Source organism: Balaenoptera borealis (assembly GCF_965194805.1).
Source record: "Balaenoptera borealis genome assembly, chromosome: X".
NCBI classification, from domain to species: domain Eukaryota; kingdom Metazoa; phylum Chordata; class Mammalia; order Artiodactyla; family Balaenopteridae; genus Balaenoptera; species Balaenoptera borealis.
Window position 1 is genome coordinate 47977171 of NC_138881.1, and position 27510 is coordinate 48004680.

The 27510-nt window shown below is 38.5% G+C and overlaps 1 protein-coding gene across 14 annotated transcripts in view; it reads left to right on the plus strand.

Moving 5' to 3' along the window:
- The window catches only part of RRAGB (Ras related GTP binding B), a 65479-nt gene extending 38185 nt beyond the window's left edge, over positions 1–27294 (plus strand). For 8 of the 14 annotated variants that reach the window (XM_082376665.1, XM_082376671.1, XM_082376672.1 and 5 more), the window contains 8 exons: positions 13126–13348; positions 15830–15925; positions 18094–18216; positions 18553–18631; positions 23201–23280; positions 24586–24677; positions 25742–25857; positions 26762–27294. In XM_082376665.1, the coding sequence (XP_082232791.1) occupies positions 13126–13348; positions 15830–15925; positions 18094–18216; positions 18553–18631; positions 23201–23280; positions 24586–24677; positions 25742–25857; positions 26762–26859 (907 nt within the window). In that variant the 3' untranslated portion in view covers positions 26860–27294. Of the gene's footprint in view, positions 1–13125; positions 13349–15829; positions 15926–18093; positions 18217–18552; positions 18632–23200; positions 23281–24585; positions 24678–25741; positions 25858–26761 lie in introns of those variants that run through there. The other 6 variants (XM_082376676.1, XM_082376667.1, XM_082376666.1 and 3 more) reach the window with 3 other exon arrangements.
- Positions 27295–27510: the final 216 nt, after the last annotated feature.

Genomic DNA, 27510 nt, shown 5'->3' on the forward strand with positions numbered 1-27510 from the left:
GCTTGTAGTAATCTCTCATGATCCTTTGTCTTTCTGCAGTGTCAGTTGTTACTTCTTCTTTTTCATTTCTAGTCATGTTGATTTGTGTCTGCTCCCTTTTTTCCTTAATGAGTCTGGCTAACGGTTTATCAATTTTGTTTATCTTCTCAAAGAACCAGCCTTTAGTTTTATTGATCTTTGCTATCGTTTCCTTCATTTCTTTTTCATTTATTTCTGAGCTGATCTTTATGATTTCTTTCCTTCTGCTCACTTTGGGGTTTTTGTGTTCTTCTTTCTCTAATTGCTTTAGGTGTAACATTAGGTTGTTTACTTGAGATGTTTCTTGTTTCTTGAGCTAGGGTTGTATTGCTATAAACTTCCCTCTTAAAACTGCTTTTGCTGCATCCCATAGGCTTTGGATCGTCATGTTTTCATTGTCATTTGTTTCTAGGTATTTTTTGATTTCCTCTTTGAATTTTTTCAGTGATCTCTTAGTTATGAAGTAGTGTATTGTTTAGCCTCCATGTGTTTGTATTTTTTACAGTTTTTTTTTACTGTAATTGATACCTAGTCTCATAGCATTGTGGTTGGAAAAGATACTTGACACGATTTCAATTTTTTTTAATTTACCAAGGCTTGATTTTACCAAAGATATGAATCTGTCCTGGAGAATGTTCCACGAGCACTTGAGAACAAAATGTATTCTGTTGTTTTTCGATGGAATGTCCTGTAAATATCAATTAGGTCCATCTTATCTAATGTGTTATTTAAGGCTTGTGTTTCCTTATTTATTTTCATTTTGGATGATCTGTTCATTGGTGAAAGTGAGGTGTTAAAGCCCCCTCCTATTGCTGTGTTACTGTTGATTTCCCCTTTTATGGCTGTTAGTATTTGCCTTATGTATTGAGGTGCTCTTATGTTGGGTACAGAAATATTTTCAATTGTTTTCTCTTCTTCTTGGATTGATCCCTTGATCATCATGTAGTGTCCTTCTTTGTCTCTTGTCTGTATTTTAAAGTCTATTTTGTCTGATATGAGAATTCCTGCTCCAGCTTTCTTTTGATTTCCATTTGCGTGGAATATCTTTTTCCACCCCTTCAGTTTCAGTCTTTATGTGTCCCTTGGTCTGAAGTGGGTCTCTTGTAGGCAGCATACATAGGGGTCTTGTTTTTGAATCCGTTCAGCCGGTCTTTGTGTTTTGGTTGGAGCATTGAATCCATTTACATTTAAGGTAGCTATTGATATGTATGTTCCTATTACCATTTTCTTAATTGTTTTGGGTTTGTTATTGTAGGGCTTTTCCTTCTCTTGTGTTTCCTGCCTAGAGAAGTTCCTTTAGCATTTGTTGTAAAGCTGTTTTGGTGGTGCTGAATTCCCTTAGCTTTTGCTTGTCAGTAAAGATTTTAATTTCTTTGTCGAATCTGAATGAGGTCCTTACTGTGTAGAGTAATCTTGGTTGTAAGTTTTTCCCTTTCATCACTTTAAATATGTCCTGCCAATCCCTTCTGGCTTGCAGAGTTTCTGCTGATAGATCAGCTGTTAACCTTTTGGGGATTCCCTTGTATGTTTTTTGTTGCTTTTCCCTTGCTGCTTTTAATATTTTTTCTTTGTATTTAATTTTTGATAGTTTGATTAATATGTGTCTTGGCATGTTTCTCCTTGGATTTATCCTGTATGGGATTCTCTGCGCTTCCTGTACTTGATTGACTATTTCTTTTCCCATGTTAGAGAAGTTTTCAACTATAATCCCTTCAAATATTTTCTTAGACCCTTACTTTTTCTCTTCTTCTTCTTGGACTCCTATAATTCGAATGTTTGTGTGTTTAATGTTGTCTCAGAGGTCTGTGAACCTGTCCTCAATTCTTTTCATTCTTTTTTCTTTATTCTGCTCTGTGGCAGTTATTTCCACTCTTTAATCTTCCAGGTCACTTATCCATTCTTCTGCCTCAGTTATTCTGCTGTTGATTCTTTCTAAAGAATTTTTAATTTCATTTATTCTGTTGTTCATCATTGTTTGTTTGCTCTTTAGTTCTTCTAGGTCCTTGTGAAACGTTTTTTGTATTTTCTCCCTTCTATTTCCAAGATTTTGGGTCATCATTACTCTGAATTGTTTTTCAGGTAGACTGCCTATTTCCTCTTCATTTGTTTGGTCTGGTGGGTTTTTACATTGCTCCTTCATCTCCTGCATTTTTCTCTGTCTTCTCATTTTTTTTAACTTACTGTGTTTGGGGTCTCCTTTTCGCAGGCTGCAGGTTCGTAGTTCCTGTTGTTTTTGGTGTCTGCCCCCAGTGGGTGAGGTTGGTTCAGTGGCTTCTGTAGGCTTCCTGGTGGAGGGGACTGGTACCTGTGTTCTCGTGGGTGTGACTGGATCTTGTCTTTCTGCTGGGCAGGGCCATGTCCGGTGGTGTGCTTTGGGTTGTCTGTGAACTTAGTATGATTTTAGGCAGCCTCTCTGCTAATGGGTGTTTTTGTGTTCCTGACTTGCTAGTTGTTTGCATAGGGTGTCCAGCACTGTAGCTTGCTGGTTGTTCAGTGGAGCTGGGTCTTTGCATTGAGATGGAGATCTCTGTGAGAGCTTTCACCATTTGATATTAAGTCAGGCTGGGAGGTCTCTGGTGGTCCAATGCCCTGGACTTGGCTCTCCCACCTCTGAGTCTCAGGCCTGACACCTGGCTGGAACAGCAAGACCCTGTCAGCCACACGGTCATTTCTGCACTGCTGCCCTGCCAGGAGCGTCCCAATGTGGCAACCAACTCAGTCTCCAGCTTCCCTTTCCTCAGGACGGGCTCATTGTTTCTTTCTCCTTGTGTTTCTGGCTTCCATTTTTGTTTGGTGGTTTTCTATGATATTTTTCTCAGTTTCCTCATTTTGTTTTGTGTCTCCGTTCTAGATTTATGTTTTGTAATTAACATGAAGTTTGTATCAAATGTCACATAGGTAAATAGTTTTTTTGCTGATAGCATCTTATCTTCATTTAACTGTATGGTTTTCCTCTTCCCCTTTTGTGTTTTTGTTGTCTCAAACTTTCCCTTTTTATGTTGTAAGTTTATTACCAAATTGAAGTAGCTATAGTTATTTTTTCTGCATTTTGTCCCTTTTTTAACCTTTATACTGTAATAAAGTGTTTAAGAACCTTTTCTGATAAATAGTTGCAATTTTCTGATTCTGTCTGTCTATCACCTTACTTACTCCAAGTTTTGTGTACTTTTGTCTTTGTTTCTGGTATACGACCTCTGTTCAGCATCTCTTGTAAGGCACGTCTAGTGTTGAAGAACTCCCTCAGCTTTTGTTTGTCTGGGAAAGTCTTTATTTCTCCTTCATATCTGAATGATAACTTTGGTGGATACAGTATCCTTGGGTGACAACTTTTATGTTTTAGTATTTTGATAATGTCATTCCATTCCCACCTGACCTGTAGAGTTTCTGCTTAGAAATCTGCTGATAGCCTAATTTGGGTTCCTTTGTAGTTTACCATTTTTTTCTCCCTGGCTGCCTACAAAATTGTTTCTTTGTCATAGACTTTTGACAGTTTTAATATGTGTCTTAGAGAAGGTCTTTTTGCATACAGGTAATTACGTGTACTCTTAGCTTCATGGACTTGTATATCCAGTTCCTTCCACAGTTTAGGAAATTCTCAGCTATTATTTATTTAAATAAACTCTGTGCTCCCTTCTCCCTCTTTTCTCCTTCTGTGATGTCCATTATCCTAATGTTGCCCTACCTAAAAGAGTCAGATAGCTCTTGTAGAATTTCCTCATTTTTTTTGCATCTTATTTTTCTTTCCTCTTCTACTTGTATCTTTTCTAGATTTCTATCTTCACACTCACTAGTTCGCTCTTCCATATGGTCTGCTTTATTTCCAGTGCTTTTTAATGCATTCTTTTTTTTAAACGTCTTTATTAAAGTATAATTGCTTTACAATGGTGTGTTAGTTTCTGCTTTATAACAAAATGAATCAGTTATACATATACATATGTTCCCATATCTCTTCCCTCTTGCATTTCCCTCCCTCCCACCCTCCCCATCCCACCCCTCTAGGTGGTCACAAAGCACCGAGCTGATCTCCCTGTGCTATGCGGCTGCTTCCCACTAGCTATCTATTTTACATTTGGTAGTGTATATATGTCCATGACACTCTCTCACCCTGTCACATCTCACCCCTCCCCCTCCCCATATCCTCAAGTCCATTCTCTAGTAGGTCTGTGTCTTTATTCCCATCTTGCCACTAGGTTCTTCATGGCCTTTTTTTTTCCTTAGATTCCATATATATGTGTTAGCATACTGTATTTGTTTTTCTCTTTCTGACTTACTTCACTCTGAATGACAGAATCTAACTCCATCCACCTCATTACAAATACCTCCATTTCATTTTTTTTATGGCTGAGTAACATTCCATTTTATATATGTGCCACATCTTCTTTATCCATTCATCCGATGATGGACACTTAGGTTGCTTCCATGTCCTGGATATTGTAAATACAGCTGCAATGAACATTTTGGTGCATGATTCTTTTTGAACTATGGTTTTCTCAGAGTATATGCCCAGTAGTGGGATTGCTGGGTCGTATGGTAGTTCTATTTGTAGTTTTTTAAGGAACCTCCATACTGTTCCCCATAGTGGCTGTATCAATTTACATTCCCACCAACAGTGCAAGAGGGTTCCCTTTTCTCCACACCCTCTCCAGCATTTATTGTTTCTAGATTTTTTGATGATGGCCATTCTGACTGGTGAGAGATGATATCTCATTGTAGTTTTGATTTGCATTTCTCTAATGATTAATGATGTTGAGCATTCTTTCAAGTGTCTGTTGGCAATCAGTATATCTTCTTTGGAGAAATGTCTATTTAGGTCTTCTGCCCATTTTTGGATTGGGTTGTTTGTTTTTTTGTTATTGAGCTGCATGAGCTGCTTGTAAATCTTGGAGATTAATCCTTTGTCAGTTGCTTCATTTGCAAATATTTTCTCCCATTCTGATGGTTGTCTTCTGGTCTTGTTTATAGTTTCCTTTGCTGTGCAAAAGCTTTTAAGTTTCATTAGGTCCCATTTGTTTATTTGTGTTTTTATTTCCGTTTCTCTAGGAGCTGGGTCAAAAAGAATATTGCTGTGATTTATGTAATAGAGTGTTCTGCCTATGTTTTCCTCTAAGAGTTTGATAGTGTCTGGCCTTACACTTAGGTCTTTAATCCATTTTGAGTTTATTTTTGTGCATGGTGTCAGGGAGTGTTCTAATTTCATACTTTTACATGTATCTGTCCAATTTTCCCAGCACCACTTATTGAAGAGGCTGTCTTTTCTCCACTGTATATGCTTGCCTCCTTTATCAAAGATAAGGTGACCATATGTGCGTGGGTTTATCTCTGGGCTTTCTATCCTGTTCCATTGATCTATATTTCTGTTTTTGTGCCAGTACCAAACTGTCTTGATTACTGTAGCTTTGTAATATAGTCTGAAGTCAGGGAGCCTGATTGCCCCAGCTCCATTTTTCGTTCTCAAGATTGCTTTGGCTATTCTGGGTCTTTTGTGTTTCCATCCAAATTGTGAAATTTTTTGTTCTAGTTCTGTGAAAAATGCCAGTGGTAGTTTGACAGGGATTGCATTGAATCTGTAGATTGCTTTGGGTAGTAGAGTCATTTTCACAATGTTGATTCTTCCAATCCAAGAACATGATATATCTCTCAATCTATTTGTATCATCTTTAATTTCTTTCATCAGTGTCTTATAATTTTCTGCATACAGGTCTTTTGTCTCCTTAGGTAGGTTTATTCCTAGATATTTTATTCTTTTTGTTGCAGTGGTAAACGGGAGTGTTTTCTTAATTTCACTTTCAGATTTTTCGTCATTAGTGTATAGAAATGCAAGAGATTTCTGTGCATTAATTTTGTATCCTGCTACTTTACCAAATTCATTGATTAGCTCTAGTAGTTTTCTGGTAGCATCTTTAGGATTCTCTATGTATTGTATCATGTCATCTGCAAACATTGACAGCTTTACTTCTTCTTTTCCGATTTGGATTCCTTTTATTTCTTTTTCTTTTCTGATTGCTGTGGCTAACACTTCCAAAACTATGTTGAATAATAGTGGTGAGAGTGGGCAACGTTGTCTTGTTCCTGATCTTAGTGGAAATGGATTCAGTTTTTCACCATTGAGGACAATGCTGGCTGTGGGTTTGTCATATATGGCCTTTATTATGTTGAGGAAAGTTCCCTCTATGCCTACTTTCTGCAGGGCTTTTATCATAAATGGGTGTTGAAGTTTTTCGAAAGCTTTCTCTGCATCTATTGATATGATCATATGGTTTTTCTCCTTCAATTTGTTAATATGGTGTATCACGTTGATTGATTTGCATATATTGAGGAATCCTTGCATTCCTGGGATAAATCCCACTTGATCATGGTGTATGATCCTTTTAATGTGCTGTTGGATTCTGTTTGCTAGTATTTTGTTGAGGATTTTTGCATCTATGTTCATCAGTGATATTGAGGATTTTTGCATCTATGTTCATCAGTGATATTGGCCTGTAGTTTTCTTTCTTTGTGACATCTTTGTCTGGTTTTGGTATCAGGGTGATGGTGGCCTCGTAGAATGAGTTTGGGAGTGTTCCTCCCTCAGCAATATTTTGGAAGAGTTTGAGAAGGATAGGTGTTAGCTCTTCTCTAGATGTTTGATAGAATTCACCTGTGAAGCCATCTGGTCCTGGGCTTTTGTTTGTTGGAAGGTTTTTAATCACAGTTTCAATTTCAGTGCTTGTGATTGGTCTGTTCATATTTTCTATTTCTTCCTGGTTCAGTCTCGGCAGGTTGTGCATTTCTAAGAATCTGTCCATTTCTTCCAGGTTGTCCATTTTATTGGCATAGAGTTGCTTGTAGTAATCTCATGATCTTTTGTATTTCTGCAGCGTCCGTGGTTATTTCTCCTTTTTCATTTCTAATTCTATTGATTTGAGTCTTCTCCCTTTTTCTCTTGATGAGTCTGGCTAATGGTTTATCAATTTTGTTTATCTTCTCAAAGAACCAGCTTTTAGTTTCATTGATTTTTGCTATTGTTTCCTTCATTTCTTTTTCATTTATTTCTGATCTGATCTTTATGATGTCTTTCCTTCTGCTAGCTTTGGGATTTCTTTGTTCTTCTTTCTCTAATTGCTTCAGGTGCAAGGTTAGGTTGTTTATTCGAGATATTTCCTGTTTCTTGAGGTAGGCTTGTATTGCTATAAACTTCCCTCTTAGCACTGCTTTTGCTGCGTCCCATAGGTTTTGGGTCGTCGTGTCTCCATTGTCATTTGTTTCTAGGTATTTTTTGATTTCCCCTTTGATTTCTTCAGTGATCACTTCGTTATTAAGTACTGTATTGTGTAGCCTCCATGTGTTTGTATTTTTTACAGATCTTTTCCTGTAATTGATATCTAGTCTCATAGTGTTGTGATCGGAAAAGACACTTGATACGATTTCAGTTTTCTTAAATTTACCAAGGCTTGATTTGTGACCCAAGATATGATCTATCCTGCAGAATGTTCCATGAGCACTTGAGAAAAATGTGTATTCTGTTGTTTTTGGGTGGAATGTCCTATAAATATCAATTAAGTCCATCTTGTTTAATGTATCATTTAAAGCTTGTGTTTCCTTATTTATTTTCATTTTGGATGATCTGTCCATTGGTGAAAGTGGGGTGTTAAAGTCCCCTACTATGATTGTGTTGCTGTTGATTTCCCCTTTTATGGCTGTTAGTATTTGCCTTATGTATTGAGGTGCTCCTATGTTGGGTGCATAAATATTTACAATTGTTATACCTTCCTCTTGGATCGATCCCTTGATCATTATATAGTGTCCTTCTTTGTCTCTTGTAATAGTCTTTATTTTAAAGTCTATTTTATCTGATATGAGAATTGCTCCTCCAGCTTTCTTTTGATTTCCATTTGCATGGAATATCTTTTTCCATCCCCTCACTTTCAGTCTGTATGTGTCTCTAGGTCTGAAGTGGGTCTCTTGTAGACAGCATATATATGGGTCTTGTTTTTGTATCCATTCAGCCAGTCTGTGTCTTTTGGTGTGGGCATTTAATCCATTTACATTTAAGGTAATTATCGATATGTATGTTCCTATTCCCATTTTCTTAAATGTTGTGGGTTTGTTATTGTAGGTGTTTTCCTTCTGTTGTGTTTCTTGCCTAGAGAAGTTCCTTTAGCATTTATTGTAAAGCTGGTTTGGTGGTGCTGAACTCTCAGCTTTTGCTTGTCTGTAAGTGTTTTAATTTCTCCATCAAATCTGAATGTGATCCTTGCTGGGTAGATTAGTCTTGGTTGTAGGTTTTTCTCCTTCATCATTTTAAGTATATCCTGCCACTCCCTTCTGGCTTGTAGAGTTTCTGCTGAGAAATCAGCTGTTAACCTTATGGGGATTCCCTTATGTGTTATTTGTTGTTTTTCCCTTGCTGCTTTTAATATGTTTTCTTTATATTTAATTTTTGACAGTTTGATTAATATGTGTCTTGGCGTGTTTCTCCTTGGGTTTATCCTGTATGGGACTCTCTGTGCTTCCAGGACTTGATTAACTATTTCCTTTCCCGTATTAGGGAAGTTTTCAGCTATAATCTCTTCAAATATTTCCTCAGTCCCTTTCTTTTTCTCTTCTTCTTCTGGGACCCCTATAATTCGAATGTTGGTGCGTTTAATGTTGTCCCAGAGGTCTCTGAGACTGTCCTCAGTTCTTTTCATTCTTTTTTCTTTATCCTGCTCTGCAGTAGTTATTTCCATCATTTTAGCTTCCAGGTCACTTATCCTTTCTTCTGCCTCAGTTATTCTGCTATTGATCCCATCTAGAGTATTTTTAATTTCATTTATTGTGTTTTTCATCATTGCTTGGTTCCTCTTTAGTTCTTCTACGTCCTTGTTAAACGTTTCTTGCATTTTGTCTATTCTATTTCCAAGATTTTGGATCATCCTTACTATCATTATTCTGAATTCTTTTTCAGGTAGAGTACCTATTTCCTCTTCATTTGTTAGGTCTGGTGTGTTTTGACCCTGCTCCTTCACCTGCTGTGTGTTTTTCTGTCCTCTCATTTTGCTTATCTTACTGTGTTTGGGGTCTCCTTTTCACAGGCTTCAGGTTCGTAGTTCCCGTTGTTTTTGGTATCTGTCACCAGTGGCTAAGGTTGGTTCAGTGGGTTGTGTAGGCTTCCTGGTGGAGGGAAGTAGTGCCTGTGTTCTGGTGGATGAGGCTGGATCTTGTCTTTCTGGTGGGCAGGTCCACGTCTGGTGGTGTGTTTTGGGGTGTCTGTGGCCTTATTATGATTTTAGGCAGCCTCTCTGCTAATGGATGGGGCTGTGTTCCTGTCTTGCTAGTTGTTTGGCATAGGGTGTCCAGCACTGTAGCTTGCTGGTCTTTGAATGAAGCTGGGTCTTGATGTTGAGATGGATATCTCTGAGAAATTTTCGCCGTTTGTTATTACGTGGAGCTGGGAGGTCTCTTGTGGACCAGTGTCCTGAAGTTGGCTCTCCCACCTCAGAGGCACAGCCCTGATGCCTGGCTGGAGCACCAAGAGCCTTTCATCCACACAGCTCAGAGTAAAAGGGAGAAAAAATAGAAAGAAAGAAAGAGGATATAATATAGTGAAGTAAAATAAAGCTATTATAAAGCAAAGCTATACAGACAAATTCTCACCCAGAAGCATATACATATACACCCACGAAAAAAGGAAAAGGGGAAAAATTAATATATCCTGCTCCCAAAGTCCACCTCCTGAATTTGGGATGATTCATTGTCTATTCAGGTATTCAACAGATGCAGGCACATCAAGTTGTTTGTGGAGTTTTAATCCACTGCTTCTGAGGCTGCTGGGAGAGATTTCCCTTTCTCTTTGTTCACACAGCTCCCCGGGTTCAGCTTTGGATTTGGACCCGCCTCTGCGTGTAGGTCCCCTGAGGGCATCTGTTCCCCGCCCAGACAGAACGGGGTTAAAGGAGCAGCTGCTTCGGGGGCTCTGGCTCACTCAGGCCGAGGGGAGGGAGGGGTACGGAGGAGGCGGTGCAAGCCTGCAGCGGCAGAGGCCGGCGTGACGTTGCACTAGCCTGAGGCGCGCTGTGTGTTCTCCCGGGGAAATTGTCCCCGGATCACGGGACCCTGGCAGTGGCCGGCTGCACCGGCTCCCGGGAGGGGCGGTGTGGAGAGTGACCTGTGCTCGCACACAGGCTTTTTGGTGGTGGCAGCAGCAGCCTTAGCGTCTCATGCCCGTCTCGCGGGCCCGCGCTGATCGCCGCGGCTCGCGCCTGTCTCTGGAGTTCGTTTAGGCGGTGCTCTGAATCCCCTCTCCTTGCACGCCACGAAACAAAGAGGCAAGAAAAAGTCTCTTGCCTCTTCAGCAGCTGCAGACTTTTTCCCCGGACTCCCTCCCGGCTAGCTGTGGTGCGCTAACCCCTTCAGGCTGTGTTCACGCTGCCAACCCCAGTCCTCTCCCTGCGATCCGACTGAAGCCCGAGCCTCAGCTCCCAGCCCCCGCCCGCCCCGGCGGGTGAGCAGACAAGCCTCTTGGGCTGGTGAGTGCTGCTCGTTGCCAAGCCTCTGTGCGGGAATCTCTCCATTTTTCCCTCTGCGCCCCTGTTGCTGTGGGATCTGCGCTGATAGCCGCGGCTCGCGCCTGTCTCTGGAGCTCGTTTAGGCGGTGCTCTGAATCCCCTCTCCTCGCGCACCAGGAAACAAAGAGGGAAGAAAAAGTCTCTTGCCTCTTCGGCAGCTGCAGACTTTTTCCCGGACTCCCTCCCGGCTAGCTATGGTGCACTAACCCCTTCAGACTGTATTCAAGCCGCCAACCCCAGTCCTCTCCCTGCGATCCGACTGAACCCGGAGCCTCAGCTCCCAGCCCCGCCCGTCCCGGCGGGTGAGCAGACAAGCCTCTTGGGCTGGTGAGTGCTACTCGTTGCCGTACCTCTGTGCGGGAGTCTCTCCGCTTTGCCCTCCGCACCCCTGTGGCTGTGCTCTCCTCCGTGGCTCCAAAGCTTCCTCCCTCTGCCACCCGCAGTCTCCGCCCACGAAGGGGCTTCCTAGTGCGTGGAAAGCTTTCCTCCTTCACGGCTCCCTCCCACTGGTGCAGGTCCCATCCCTATTCTTTTGTCTCTGTTATTTCTTTTTTCTTTTGCCCTACCCAAGTACGTGGGGAGTTTCTTGCCTTTTGGGAGGTCTGACGTTTTCTGCCAGCATACAGTGGGTGTTCTGTAGGAGAAGTTCCACGTGTAGATGTATTTCTAATGTATCTGTGGGAAGGAAGGTGATCTCCGCATCTTACTCTTCCGCCATCTTCTCTACCTCACCCCTTAATGCATTCTTTATCTCATTTATTGAGTTTTTCAGCTCCAGAATTTTAGTTCTTTTTTTTTAATTTCAATGTTTTTGGTAAAGCATTCCTGTTTATTAATTTTATTCCTGAGCTAATTGATGTGCCTTTCTGAGTTTTCATGTAGCTTGTTGAATTTCTTCATGACAGCTATTTTAAATTCTCTGTCAGATCATATTATTCTGTGACTTTGGTTTCTGGGGAATTGTCATTTTCTTTTTGTGGTGCGGTGTTACTGTGCTTCTTCATGGTACTTCCTTCTGCCAGAGCATGTGAAGTGAGACAAGTTAGAAATTAGGGGTCTTTTCTTTTTTCATAGGTGGCACTCTAGCACAAGTTTTTGGTTTCTCTTACCTGAGCTGCCTCTGTCAGAGCTGTGCCCCCTGTCCCAACTCTCATTATCACTTCTGGTGTTTTCAGGATCATTGGCACCTTGCTTCTGCCTATGTCACTGGCAGAAGCTGCCTGGTTCACCTGGATGGTGGGTTCTTCCCTAGCTTCCAGGATCCTCTGAGTCTCAGGCTCAGCCACCGTGGGGGAAGGGGTGGGGGGAGCCAGGGTCATACCAGTGCCTCTTCCCTATCTGGTTTTCTAAGTTTCTCAGGCTCTGCCACTGCTGGTGGGAGAGCAGAGGGGCTGGAGGCTTGGGCACCTCAGTGGCTGGAGGGACAGGGCTGCAGGCCCCATTCCCACTGCTGTACAGTTAGATGTGGCCATGGGTGCCACTGCAGCCAGGAGGCTGGTGTTGTGTGTGCTGTCTGCTCTGCTGCTACCAGGTTCTCTGGGGCTGCAGGCTTAGCTGCCCTGGCCAGAGGGCCAGGATTATAGGCACTACCTCTACTGTTCCTTCAGTTCTGCCTCCTCTCTCTGTTCCAGTCCATCCACCTTTAGATGTACAGGTGTGTGGAATTCTCTAGCATCCTGGTGTGTTGGACAAAAGTACCTTTGTTGAGTTGTAAATGTTTTACTGGTTGTAGATTGAAGGGGAGAGACAGAGGTAGCTTTTCATTCCATCATGTTGTTGATGCCACTCCTTGATTTTTTTGTTCAGGATAGAACACTACTGTATTCTTCTAGCCAGCTGGCAATTGAGAATTTCTTGGGAAGCTGCACACAGCCTAAGGAGCAAAGAGCAACATTCTGCTAAAAAGTTAACTTGGAGCCATTTTCATATAGTTTAGAGTGTTTGACTAGTTATTCATTCAGTAAATATTCATTGAGCAAGTACTCTGTGGCAAGCTCTGTGCTAAAAGCTGGGAAACAATGTCAAACTGTAACAGACATGGTCCTTACCTTCATGGAGCTTGCCGTCTAGGGGATTGAATGTCATTAATTAAAAACTCACACAAATATGTATAATATCACACTTGTGGTGAGTGTTAAAAATAAAACCAATGTGTTAGTATAATTGCCTATGGTGACTAGATTTGCCCAAGTCAGTGAGGTCAGGGATAGTTTCTGTGAGGAAGTATGGATTGAACTGAAATCCAGTGGAACAAGTAGGAGTTAATTAGGTATAAAAGTAAGGGGATAGCATGTGAGACAGAGTGAAAAGCATGTGTAAAGGCCCCTCGGCGGATAGACCATGGGCCACTAGAACTGAGGGAAGGTCAAAGTATATTTGGAACACAAGGAGGGGAGCAAAAGGTGGCACAAAATGTGGCTTAAGAAGTAAGAAAGTGAGGCCATCCTAATTTGCTATCATTTTCCCTTTAATTTGAAGCTTTAGGATTATCTTTCACACTGATTAAGCCAACAAAAATAGATCGTAAATAGGAGTGATTAAGTGATGACTTGCTTATTACCTAGATTTTTTTTCCTACTAGACAGGATACCTTCATGGAAAATTATTTCACCAGCCAACGAGACAACATCTTCCGTAATGTGGAGGTTCTGATTTATGTCTTTGATGTGGAAAGCCGTGAACTGGAAAAGGACATGCACTATTACCAGTCGTGCCTGGAGGCCATTCTGCAGAATTCTCCAGATGCCAAAATCTTTTGCTTGGTGCATAAAATGGATCTGGTACAGGAGGATCAACGAGACCTGGTAAGAAATAGAAGGGGTGGTGCACCAAATAATTGACATCCTTTGTAGACTTCTTCTGTAGAGATATAGGTAAACTTGTACCATTCTTTTTTAGGAGAAAAAAAATCTCAGCATAAGCTTTCAAAATAAAGTTGACATTTGTTTTTAAAAACACTTATAAACAAATGTTCCATGGTAAGGGAAATATAATGTTCATTTAGCAAATAATTTTCAAATTTAGGAAAGGATCCTGGCCATGTGATATCACTAAGCAGCTTTATGTATTTTAAAAATATATTTGCTACCACTGTTTTACTGTCCTTCAGAGCAGGCAGTTATTGTCAAGGCTAGAAGACCCACCAGGGGTGAGATAAAGAAAGGTCATAGCTGTCACTAGGTTGACCTAGGAAACTGGTATGCACCAATTCAAATGCCAACTATACTGTGTTAGGCACAATGCCAAGGCCCTCATAATTGCACTGATATGGTATATTTATCTTCTTTTCTAGCATGGGAGTTAGTACACATAAATTTAAACCAGAAAAGACACAGTAGAAAGGGCAAACTCCTAGCTAGCTATGAGACCCCAGGACTGGCAAGTCACAAATATAGTCTAGCGTTAGTTTGCTCCATATAAAATAAGAGGATTGGATTTTAAAGTCTAAGCTGAAAGAGAAGATCCTCTGTTTCCAAGGGTAAAGTTGAGGAAAGCAGTTTTAGAATATGCTGGTGATGTAGAAGAACACAGTTCCTCTTTGGGTTGGAACCTAGGAGTCTAAGGATCCCCTTTAACTTAAGAATTTTTTGGTAATAGCTGTGGTCAGGAATACTTTTTTTTTCCATAATTAGTTACAGGATTGGCTTCAGTGTTCCAGTATTTGAGTATGTTTTGGTGTTTCTAGATTAGCTTACAGGCTTTCAGAAACCACTTGACAGGTTTCTGTATTTGACTCTGAAAAGGACTTTTGAGTATTCTTTTTAATTCCTTCTCCCTCTCACTAAGTATCAATTCTGTTTTAATTCAGCAGAAAATTCTGTATGTAGCTTGATCTTGAGATTGTGAGGGGTTTGTTATTATTACTGTTCTTTGTTTTGTTTCCCTGGCCCAATTTGCAACAGAAAAACCTAGAGCATTCCAATAAATGACCTCCTTATGGATTTTTTAATTACTTGTAATTTTTAGTGATCAACATATTGTTTTCTAAATGCTTATGTAAATATCCCCAAAGATACATTCATGTTCTTTGTGGGATTTTAAGCTTAATTAAGAAAAGTATACTCTATTTCATTAAAGATTCAGACTTGGAGGTTTTGAAATAAAATGGCTAGGGTGCTTCCCTGAATATCAGTTTCAAGCAAGGTAGGTGTTTCCCTCTATGTGTGTGTATTAGTCAGGATTCCTCAGAGAAACAGAACCAATAAGAAGTGTGTGTGTGTGTGTGTGTGTGTGTGTGTGTGTGTGTGTGTGTGTGTATGTGTGTGTAGAGAGAGAGAGAGAGTGAGAATAAGAGAGAGACTGATTAATTTTAAGGAATTGACTCATATGATTGTGGAGGCTAGCAACTCGGAAATCTGCAGGGCAGACTGATAGGCTGGAGACCCTTGTTGCAGCTTGAGTCAGAAGGCAGTCTGGAAGGCAGAATTCCCTCTTCCTGGGGAATGGCAGTCTTTTTCTCTTAAGGCCTTCAACTGGTTATATAAAGCTTACCCATATTATGGAAGGGGATCTGCTTTACTAAAAGTCCACTGATTTAAATATTAATCTCATCTAAAAAATACCTTCATAGCAACATCTAAATTGGTGTTTAACCAAATGTCTGGGTATTGTGGCCTAACCTAGTTGTTGCATAAAATTATCCATCACAGTGTGAACAGTGCACTCACTATAAGCCCACCCAGTCCTGGAAAATATCTGTGTATGTGTTTATATTTGTATAAATAGATATTTTCCCATGTATATATGGGCATATATATAGATAGGTAGATACATAGCCAAGAAGAATAGATATTTGTGTGTAAGGGGTTGTTATATCTATGTAGCCAAATAAATACAGTCCATACAGAAATAATATATAAGTGTATGCATGTGTGTATGAGAGAAAGATATCTACAAAAGTTGAAGTATTTTGATTTATAAAATCTTGATATTGGTATGGATATCTTAAAAATGACCCAGATTGGATTATTTGGAATGTTAGATATATTTTATTAAGATTCCTCTGTATGGTAAATTTTATTTTCCAGCATAGTGTTCTCAGTGAGTACTCAGAACAAGCAGCACAGTCCTGAAGAATTCTAGTAGCCGTTGCACTTTGTAGACCTGACCTGAAATCATTTCTGCCATCCTAGTCTGTAAAGTAACGTACACATTTAAAAATTCCTCTGAGGAAAAACGAAATGCCCCTGTTTAAAATATGCTAAAATATTACACCTCAGATTTTGCAGTGAGAGAGGAGAGCTGTTAGTTATATGCTAATCAGTATGTTGGTCTATTTACTTCAGATTTTTAAAGAGCGAGAAGAAGATCTGAGGCGTTTGTCTCGCCCATTGGAATGTTCTTGCTTCCGAACATCTATCTGGGATGAAACTCTCTATAAGGTGTGTATGTTTCCCTGAGTTCTCTCATTTAAAGAGCATGAAAAAAAAAGCCAGAAGGGTATTATCAAAACTAAAAGATTTTAAACTCTTTCATAGCCATCTAGATGTGTTGAACTAAAAGAAGAAATAATCTACATAAATTGTTTGAAAAATACCCAATTTAACCTTAAGAAATTTTGCTTTTGATCTTAGATTGGGTCGACATACCTACCAGATCACACTGAATTAACCCAGTTTGGTCCTGATTAATTTGATACAGATCTTCATGACAGTAGAGGTTTCACTGGCCATCATCCATTTTGACCTGTTGTGGTCTCAATGCTGATTGGAGTTGTATCTAATATTCAGGTACCTCTACAGAATATAAGCTAGTCTGCCTAAGTTTGGATGGCAATAGAAGAACAATATTTAGGGGAGAGATTGGAGAAGGGAATCTTAGAATGGGATATGTTATTTCTAGAGTATGATAGCTTCAACTTTCATGCCAAATTAGAGACTAGCATTCTTTCAACCAGAGAGATTGTTCCCATTGGTGGAATGGATGCCACACTGCTTGTAGTAGTTGTAGAGGTTACAAACAATAGCTGTGTTATGGATGAAGCTGAAATTACCTTATTGGCGCATAGGCTCCTTATCCTGCTTCCTCCCTTTCTCCCACTGATTTAGTGATTTGAAAGACTGGCTCCTTTTGGGTCCTCCTGTGGTCAGACTGCTTCTGGTATCCATTGACAAGTCTGGGTAGGAAAGCATCCTTCTCTGTGACTTGTAGCTACAGCCTCAGTATCAACTCCATCTGACAAGTATCTACAACCAAAAGCACAGAAACCTGATTTGCCAAGGAGAAAAACAATTGGACTTTAAACATAGCCACTGATTTATTTTTTTAACTAATTCATTTTTTTCCCCAATATGTTGACCCAGCCTCGCTCTAATAACAGATCATTTTGAGATACCTATCTAGGAAATACTGTTCTAGATTAATTTGGGCCGAATTTCTCTCAAAGCCTTATTCCCATAGAACAGGTAACCGTGAATAAGGATGGACATGACGCACTGATAAGAACCAACTGCGGTGTGAAGGATGGCAATACATAACACGACCAAAGACAATTGGCTAATCACAACACTGCTGTGAGTGACAATGTCTCTGCTGTGGTTAGCTTTGGTGCCTTCTCCAAGGTAAATTCAGCAGTGACATTAACACCGACCTGGGAACTTGGAACCTGAACCCCCATGCCTAAGTAATAAAACTAATTGGACCAGAGACATGGCTCTACTCTCTCTTACATCAATGTTGCATAGAGCTGACATAAATTTTTATATTAAGTTTTATTCTACAAGCACTCATTGCAATATGCTTGATGCTGTTGGACACACAGATGACTAAGACCAGGTTCCTGCCCTCTAGTAGGGGAGAGAAGAACATTGTACACCTTACCAGACAAATTGGAGCAAAATTGAAAGAAATATTATAATGAAAATTCAAATAAAAGAGCCTTAAGAGAATAGAGGGAGGGTGTGGTTAATTTCAACTCCTTATTTTAGTCATACTCCTCTGGATGAAGTCAGTTTTAGGCAAACACGCAGTGGACTGTTTTTAATTCAATTGGATCAATAATTTATACAGCTGACAATAAGCCTTTTGGAATGATAATGCCACTAATTTCTCTTGTAATTTCTATTGTATGTTATCCCATTGAGGGGAGGGGCCATTTTTCTACATGGCTCTGATATTTTCATAAAATTGATTCGTAGATGTATGTTAAATATAGCATTATTAGGTTCTGATCTTTAGAGCAGTCTACACTATTGGACTTAATATCTGTTTGAATGGCTGTATTAGAAGTTCTTTAGCCCAGTATATCAGAGTTTTCAACTTCCCTAAGGCAATGTGATGGAATTAAATATTTGTTTATTTTTAATTATCAATGGAAAGAAGTATTTTACAGAAGTGTTTGAAACTTTAAAAAATCCAACTGAAGGATAAAAATCAAATATCTTCATTTTCTCACTTTGTTTGTGTTATATCATACTTCTTGCCAGAATTTGTTTGGGACTCAATTATCACCATATTTTGCTGTCTGTATATTATAGTATACTTACTCATTTGCAAAGATCTGGGACTGGCTACCTGTTAGTAATATTACACTGTGCTTCTGTTCTGTTAGGCTTGGTCCAGCATTGTTTATCAGCTGATTCCCAATGTTCAGCAGCTGGAAATGAACCTAAGGAATTTTGCAGAAATTATTGAGGCTGATGAAGTGCTTCTATTTGAGAGAGCCACTTTTCTGGTGAGAACTTTCTGCTCTGCAGATGTACTTCACACTCACCTTCTTCTATTCAGCAACGGAGAATATGTTGCCACTTTCAGGAAGAACGTTTTTCCCTCTTGTCATTACTTCACCATGCATAGCCTTATTTATAAAGTAGTATTGTCAGCAAGTAACTTGAAAGAAGTTCTTTGGTGCGTGGATCTTTAGTAATTAGTAAAACTTAGCTGTTTGCAGGTAAGCCTTACTATAGAGTTTAGATTATTTTTGTGAATAATTGTTCATTTGTGTTAAAGAATTCCTATTTCCTATTGACTTTTATTATGAAATGATGGGTATTTTTCTTTGAGTTTAAAGCTTTTAACATGGAAGAGATGTAATGGTCAACTCAGTGACGTAGCTAAGAGTTCAGATGGGGAGGTGAAAGGGCAAAGAGGTATGTTGTTATTTTTATTTTTCTTATAAATTCGGCTTAACAATGATATTAGCACTTACTGTGTACTTGGCCATGAGGGGGTATGCAAAACCCAATATTATATTTATAAGTAAAATTTTTAAATAACTAATAAAAATTGACTTGAGATGTCACAAAGCACTGCTTAAGTAATTGCTGATCAGCTTAATAAATATAGCTCTAAGAGCAGCTCACAGTAAATAATTGGTTTCTGAGCTCTACCAGTGCTTGGTGATTTTAGACACATTTCTTGCTTTTTTGGTTTTTACATAGACACGTATCCTTTTTCAAATTCTTTTCTCATTTAGGTTATTACAGAATATTGAGCAGAGTTCCCCATGCCGTACAGTAGGTCCCCGTTGGCCATCTATTCTAAATATAGAAGTGTGTACATCTCAATCCCAAACTCCCAATCTATCCCTACCCCCACCCTTCACCCCTGGCAACCACAAGTTCCTTCTCTAAGTCTGTGAGTCTGTTTCTGTCTTGTAAACAAGTCCATTTGTATCATTTCTCTTGGATTCCACATATAAGCAATATCATATGATATTTGTCTTTCTCTGTCTGACTTACTTCACTTAGTATGATAATCTCCAGGTCCATCCATGTTTCTGCAAATGGCATTATTTCATTCTTTTTAATGGCTGAGTAATATTCCATTGTATATATGTACCACATTTTCTTTATCCATTCATCTGTTGATGGACATTTAGGTTGCTTCCATGTCTTGGCTATCGTAAACAGGGCTGAAATGAACATTGGGGTGCATGTATCCTTTCAAACCATGTTTTTCTCCAGATATATGCCCAGGAGTGGGATTCCTGGATCATATGGTAGCTCTAATTTTAGTTTTTTAAGGCACCTCCATACTGTTCTCCACGGTGGCTGTACCAATTTACGTTCCCACCAACAGTGAAAGAGGGTTCCCTTTTCTCCACACCCTCTCCAGCATTTATTGTTTGTAGACTTTTTGATGATGGCCATTCTGACTGGTGTGAGGTGGTACCTCATTGTAGTTTTGATTTGCATTTCTATAATAATTACTGATGTTGGGCATCTTTTCATATGCTTCCTGGCCATCTGTATGTCTTCTTTGGATAAATGTCTATTTAGGTCTTCTGCCCATTTTTTTATTGGGTTTGTTTTTTTTCATACTGAGCCACATGAGTTGTTTGTAAATTTTGGAGATTAATCCCTTGTCTGCTACATCATTTGCAAATATTTTCTCCAATTTTATGGGTTGTCTTTGCGCTTTCTTTATGGTTTTCTTTGCTGTGCAAAAGCTTTTGAGTTTAAGTCCCATTTGTTTTTTGTTTTTTGTTTTTTAATTTCCATTACTCTAGATGTGGATTGAAAAAGATCTTGCTGCAATTTATGTCAGAGTGTTCTGCCTGTGTTTTCCTCTAAGAGTTTTAGAGTATCCAGTCTTACATTTAGGTCTTTAATCCATTTTGAGTTTATTTTTGTGTATGGTATTAAAGAATGTTCTAATTTCATTTTTCTTACATGTAGCTGTCCAGTTTTCCCAGCAGTATTTATTGAAGAGACTGTCTTTTCTCCATCATATAGTCTTGCCTTCATTGTCATAGGTTAATTGACCATGGTGCGTGGGTTTATTTCTGGGCTTTCTATCCTATTCCATTGATCTATATTTCTGTTTTTGTGCCAGTTCCATACTGTCTTGATGACTTTAGCTTTGTAGTATAGTCTGAAGTCAGGGAGCCTGATTCCTCCAGCTCTGTTTTTCTTTCTCAAGATTGCCTTGGCTATTCGGAATCTTTTGTGTCTCCATACAAATTTTAAGATTTTTTGTTCTAGTTCTGTGAAAAATGCCCTTGGTAATTTGATAGGGATTGCATTGAATATGTAGATTGTCTTGGGTAGTATAGTCATTTTGACAATATTGATTCTTCTAATCCAAGAACATGGTATGTCTTTCCATCTGTTTCTGTCATCTTTGATTTCATTCATCAGTATCTTATAATTTTTTGAAGTACAGGTCTTTTGCCTCCTTAGGTAGGTTTATTTCTAGGTATTTTATTCTTTCTGCTGCACTGGTAAATGGGATTGTTTCTTTAATTTCTCTTTCTGATCTTTCATTGTTAGTGTATAGAAATGCAAGAGATTTCTGTGTATTAATTTTGTATCCTACAACTTTACCAAATTCATTGAGCTCGAGTAGTTTTCTAGTAGCATCTTTAGGATTTTCTATGTATAGTATCATGTCATCTGCAGACAGAGACTGTTTTACTTCTTGTCCAATTTGGATTCCTTTTATTTCTTTTTCTTTTCTGACTGCCATGGCTAGGACTTCCAAAACTGTGTTCAGTAAAAGTGGCGAGAGTGGACATCCTTGTCTTGTTCCTGATCTTAGAGGAGATGCTTTCAGCTTTTCACCATTGAGTATGATGTTAGGTGTAGGTTTGTCATATATGGCCTTTATTATGTTGAGGTAAGTTTTCTCTGTGCCCACTTTCTGGAGAGCTTTTATCATACATGGGTGTTGAATTTTGTTAAGAGCTTTTTCTGCATCTATTGAGATGATCATATGGTTTCTATTCTTCAGTTTGTTGCTGTGGTGTATCATACCGATTGATTTGGGGATATTGAAAAGTCCTTTCATCCCTGGGATAAATCCCACTTGATCATTGGGTCTGATCTTTTTAATGTATTGTTGGATTCGGTTTGCTAGTGTTTTGTTGAGGACTGTTTTTGCATCTATGTTCACCAGTGACATTGGCCTGTAATTTTCTTTTTTGGTGGTATCTTTGTCTGGTTTTGGTTATCAGGGTGATGGTGACCTCATAGAATGAGTTTGCAAGTGTTCCTTCCTCTGCAATTTTTTGGAATAGTTTCAGAAGGATAGGTGTTAACTCATCTCTAAATGTTTGATAGAATTCACGTGTGAAGCCATCAGGTCCTGGACTTTGGTTTGTTGGGAGTTTTTTAATCCCAGTTTCAATTTCATTCTTGTAATTGATCTGTTCATATTTTCTGTTTCTTCCTGGTTCAGTCTTGGGAGATTGTACCTTTTTAAGAATTTGTCCATTTCTTCTAGGTTGTCCACTTTATTGGCATAGAGTTGCTTGTAGTAATCTCTCATGATCCTTTGTATTTCTGTGGTGTCTGTTGTAGCTTCTCCTTTTTCATTCCTAATTGTATTGATTTGAGTCCTCTCCCTTTTTTCCTTGATGAGTCTGTCTAAAGGTTTATCCATTTTGTTTATCTTTTCTAAGGACCAGCTTTTAGTTTCATTCATCCTTTCTATTGTTTTCTTTCTCTCTATTTCATTTATTTCTGCTCTGATCTTTATGGTTTCTTTCCCTCTATTAACTTTGTGTTTTGTTTGTTCTTCTTTCTCTAGTTTCTTTAGGTGTAAGGTTAGGTTGTTTATTTGAGATTTTTATTGTTTCCTGAGGCAAGATTGTGTTGCTATAAATTTCCCTCCTAGAACTGCTTTTGGGGTGTCACATAGGTTTTGGATCCTCATGCTTTCATTTTCATTTGTCTCTATATACTTTTTGATTTCTTTGATTTCTTCAGTGATCCATTGGTTATTAAGTAGCATATTGTTTAGCCTCCATGTGTTTGTGTATTTTACAGCTTTTTCCTTGTAGTTGATTTCTAATCTCATAGCGTAGTGTTTGGGAAAGATGCTTGATATGATTTCAGTTTTCTTAAATTTACCGAGGCTTGCTATGTGGCCCAGCATGTGATCAATTCTGGAGAATGTTCCATGTGTACTTGAGAAGAATGTGTATTCTGCTGCTTTTGGATGGAATGCTCTAAATATCAATTAAGTCCATCTAGTCTAATGTGTCATTTAAGGCCTGTGTTTCCTTATTGATTTTCTGTCTGAATGATCTTTCCATTGATGAACATGGGGTGTTAAAGTCCCCCACTATGATTGTGTTACTGTCGACTTTTCTTTCTATGGCTGTTAGTATTTGCCTTATATATTGTGGTGCTCCTATGTTGAGTTCATATATATTTACAATTGTTATGTCTTCTTCTTGGACTGATCCCTTGATTATTATGTAGTGTCCTTCTTTGTCTCTTGTAACATTCTTTATTTTAAACTCTGTTTTGTCTAATATGAGTATTGCTACTCTAGCTTTCTTTTGATTGCTGTTTGCATGGAATGCATTTTTCCATCCTCTTACTTTCAGTCTGCATGTGTCCCTAGATCTGAATTGGGTCTCTTGTAGGCAGCATATATATGGTAGACATATATCTTAATCTCTCTGAGTTTGGTTCCCCTTTTATAAAATGGAGATAATAATATCTATATCATAGGTTTATTGTGTGGATTAATATGGGACAAGGTAACATTAAGCCCTAGCACAAAGTTTAGCATACAGTTGGCAAACTGTTGAACGTTGATTTCTTTTGCTATTGCAGCCAACAGAGGGCAGAGAATGCAAAGTGAAATTTTTTCTCCTTCCTTTGTGGAAACATTATTTTTAACGGTAGCATATTTGGGAGTCATCCTTCCTGCTAACTGGTATAGCTGAGGCAAGGAATCCTAACTAGAGTGTCTTTCTGCCTCAGCCCATAGGCAGGGATCACTTCCTTGGAAGTTCACTACCCTGAGCCCTGTCTTTCCTGCTAGTGGTAATAGCAACAAGCAGGTGAGCTCTTCTGTCTGTCTTGAGACACGTGGCATGGTAGAATCCTGCTTCAGCAGTATTCTTCTGCCACATCTACCACACATGATCATAGAGGTTAACCTAATATAAACTCTGTTTTTCACTGGCAGTAACAAGTAGCTTTTGCTTTCTCTTGAGGACTAAGTTTAGGTGTGATTGACCATTTTCACTATAGCTCTTGAAGTCAAGCAACAGGAACCTATTCCACCGTTGGTCTAGGAATTATGTTTTGAAAATTTCACATGGTTTCAGGGAATTGCCCTGTGAATTTTCTTCTGGCAAATGAGTCAGTTTTGCTTCCTACTAGAAAGTTTACATCAGCCTATGGGAAATACTTGTGTGGTTTTATTAATCTGAAAATGTTAGGGGAAGTATTTTCAGCTGGCATTGGTGTCCATCATGAATAGGTTCATTTATAAATAGTAAATCCTCAGAGGTTAGAATCGTTCAGTTAAGATTTTTAAATATGATACCAAAAACCACTTGGTTATAGCCTTCATTAAAATTAAATACATTAAGTACACCTCAACAACAGCTAAGAGGGACTTCCCTGGTGGTTCAGTGGTAAAGAATCCACCTTCCAGTGCAGGGGATGCAGGTTCAGTCCCTGGTCAGGGAACTAAGATCCCACATGCCGCGGGACAACTAAGCCTGTGCACCACAACTACTGAGCTTGCACACCTCAACTAGAGAGCCCGCATGCTGCAAACTACAGAGCCCACACACCCTGGAGCCCACGTGCCACAAATAGAGAGAAGCCTGAGTGCCGCAACGAAGAGCCTGCACGCCACAGCCAAAAGATCCCACATGCCTCAACGAAGATCCTGTGTGCCTGCAATTAAGACTCAATGCAACCAAAATAAATAAATAAATAAATAAATAAATAAATAAAATACTAAAAAAAGAACAGCTAAGAATTTTTATTTATTATTCCTTTGTGATTTGTACTTTTTTTGAATCAAAGACATCCTATTGAAATAAGATGAATATTTAATGATTAAAGTAAGTGAGAAAGGACAGCAATGAACCAAAATAGATAATACAATACTTAAATGATCTAATAAAATTATAACCAAACAATACTGGATGGGTCATCCTTAGGGATGTTGAAATTATGCAGATGTTGACAGGATATGGGACAGAGGAATAGAGGCAGTAAAGCCAGGTGCCAAGTCTACCCTGAAAATCAGGGTGACCAAGAGACTGACAAATGTATTGCCTTGAGGAGTAGTAGAGGGTGATATGACAACACTGCATGGATTTAAAGGGCATTGCTCTTTTTCGTAGGTGATTTCTCACTACCAATGTAAAGAACAGCGTGATGTCCACAGATTTGAGAAAATCAGCAACATTATTAAGCAATTTAAGCTGAGCTGCAGGTAAGAGATCTTATGTGATGTATTTATCTCTGGAACAAATTGTCATTTTTTGAGATGTTCAAATAACTATAGTAGACTGCACTTCTATATTCAGCATACTTTATATTAAAAATAAAGCTAAACTCTAAGGGAGCCTACAGTTGACTGAAGTGAAAGACATCTTTAATGCAAAGTCAACTGATGCGGAAGAAGCATATGAAAAATATCTAAGCAGAGTACCCCTTCAAGATGTTTGATACTATTTGGGAAAAAAGAAACAGAAAATGTCCAAGAGAGTTTTGAAAAACAAGAAAGGAGAATTTACCCTACCAAATACCAAGATTTACTATAAAACTACAGTAATTAAAATAGTGAGGTACTGATTCAAGAATGGTACAAAGTAGAGAGTCTAGAAATGTCTGATCATATTGTCTCAGCTTTGTTTAAATACAATTTGAATCTTAGCATTGTGAATATAGGAAGAAGGAATGGCTGAACATCATAATCTAGTAAAGATTTAATAATCATATCCTGGTAAAACTTTGATGCCCAGTGCCCAGACAATAGAATAAGTGTAAGTTTTTCCCTTTTATGCCGTAGCACACTTTGAGACTTTCTGGCATGTTTATTCTAACATTTTTAAGAAGAAATAGCAAATGGCATATAAATATCATTACCCTTTTTGTTTTCAAAGAAATGGGATCATTTCTAGAATTTCAGCATAACTAACCTTCAAAAGATACAGTTATTAATCTCAATGATAGGGAAATTTCAACTGAATAAACTTCTTAAATATTAGAGAAATCTTTGGTAACATGATTTTTAATATGAATCTAGGTCTAAGCCCACTTTTCATTTCACAGTCACTATCAATTCCTAATCCACTTTCTAAGTCACTTTCCAGCACGTGTTAAATTTGTCATTAGAGTTTCCTTGGAAAACAAAGTGGGATTAAGTGATTAACTGTCTTAATGCGGTGGTGGATTGAGATATAATGCTATGAAAATGTTTAACATGAAAGATAAGAATATCTTATGTTGCTATTATTTTATGTTCTTTACTCACTTTTCTCCTTTCTCCTTTAGCAAGCTGGCTGCCTCTTTCCAGAGCATGGAAGTCAGGAACTCTAACTTTGCTGCTTTCATTGACATCTTTACATCCAACACTTATGTGATGGTCGTGATGTCTGATCCATCCATTCGTAAGTTTAAACTTAGCTGACATAGGTTCAAAGCCACATATTCTTTAAATTAATTTCCCTAGAGGTAGTATATTATTAAAGATACTGAAAAGCTATTTTGTAGTGCATAACACTGTGAATGTACTTAATGCCACTGACCTGTACATTTAAAAATGGTTAAAATGGTAAATTTCATTTTATGTGCATTTTACCACAATGAAAAAAAAATTTTTAGTACTAGTGGTAAATACTTTTTATTTAATAGACTTATATTTTGAAACTTAAAGATAATTTAGACTCTAAGGTATTATATCTTCTTCATGGGAACTTTAAAAATTACTTATGTATAGTTACTATATCTAAGGATTTTAAAGAAAAAGAACCCAAATGTATGACTTATGCTCCATGTGGGGTAGATTTTTAAAAGACTAGTCAGTCTAAGCTCTGAACTATTAAATGTTGAACAATTTTATATGTCATTGTATATTCCTAAGTACCATACCCCCATATTTCTGTTATGGGCATAAAGAGAGATATTTAGTGCTTCCATGCCATAATAGCCATATCCATGACAACCATTGAAATAAAGGTTCTAGCAATATTTCCAGGATGCTCCCAGAAGTTTAAATTATCTCTTAAGTTATCTATCTTAGGTTAATATTAGAATACAACACAAGACAATGTTTTTTTTTACTATTAGCCCCAAACCAAAAGAGTTTGAAAATTTATTTTGAAAATACTATGTTTAGAATATAAACAAATCTTTTATTTATTCAGAAAAATTAAACTCTGGTTAACTTGGGACTTATGTTCTCTGTGACATACATTGAGGGATTTGGCTCTCTTTTGTTTGTTTTTACTAGTCAATTATTCCTTTGGCTGCTTGTACTTAGTCTGTTGGTTATCTTCCCTACCACACCCTCAGCTTCTGCAGCTACTCTGATCAATATCCGCAATGCCAGGAAACACTTTGAAAAGCTGGAAAGAGTGGATGGACCAAAGCAGTGTCTTCTCATGCGCTAAAACATTGCCAAATGCTGTTTCAGAAAAAAATTGGAATACTGTTTCTTAATCTTAATGTTGTATTAGTATATATAGGCTCTGAAATGTTGTGATGCTTATCACTTCTGTATTTCTTCCCTACTCCCCAGTCTTAACGTTTAACCTTGAATGCTGTTTACTCAAATAGCCAGTGAGGAGTTAGAAGATGAGCTGTTTATGAAGTTGGTGTGACATATAAAGTAGGTGATATATAAGTGTTCTGATAACAACGTTCTAATAGTGCAAGTGTTCTGTTAACCTGGTTCCAGTTGTTGTGTATGCCAAAGCCTTTCCCAACGTCATCTTGTATTCCTTACCAGAGAGTAACCTATACGTTTGGAATATTACTGTTTTCTCAGCATGCATTAAAACTATTCCTTAACTACAATTGTAAATAAACTTTTGCTGTTAGGGATTTCAGTGTCTGTTTTTCTTTTCCTTGTTTCTTCAACTTTTCCCTAAGAAAGAGCAAATGAATTTCAGTTATCCTAGGGGAAGGGGACCTGCTGTTTGGGAAATAGTACAAAATAAAGTTGGATAGGAAGGATGAGCCAAATGATAGCCTTAAAGCTAGGCAGAAGAGTTTTGGTACAATGTGATAGGAAATGACAAAGGAATTTTGAAAGAAAGTTA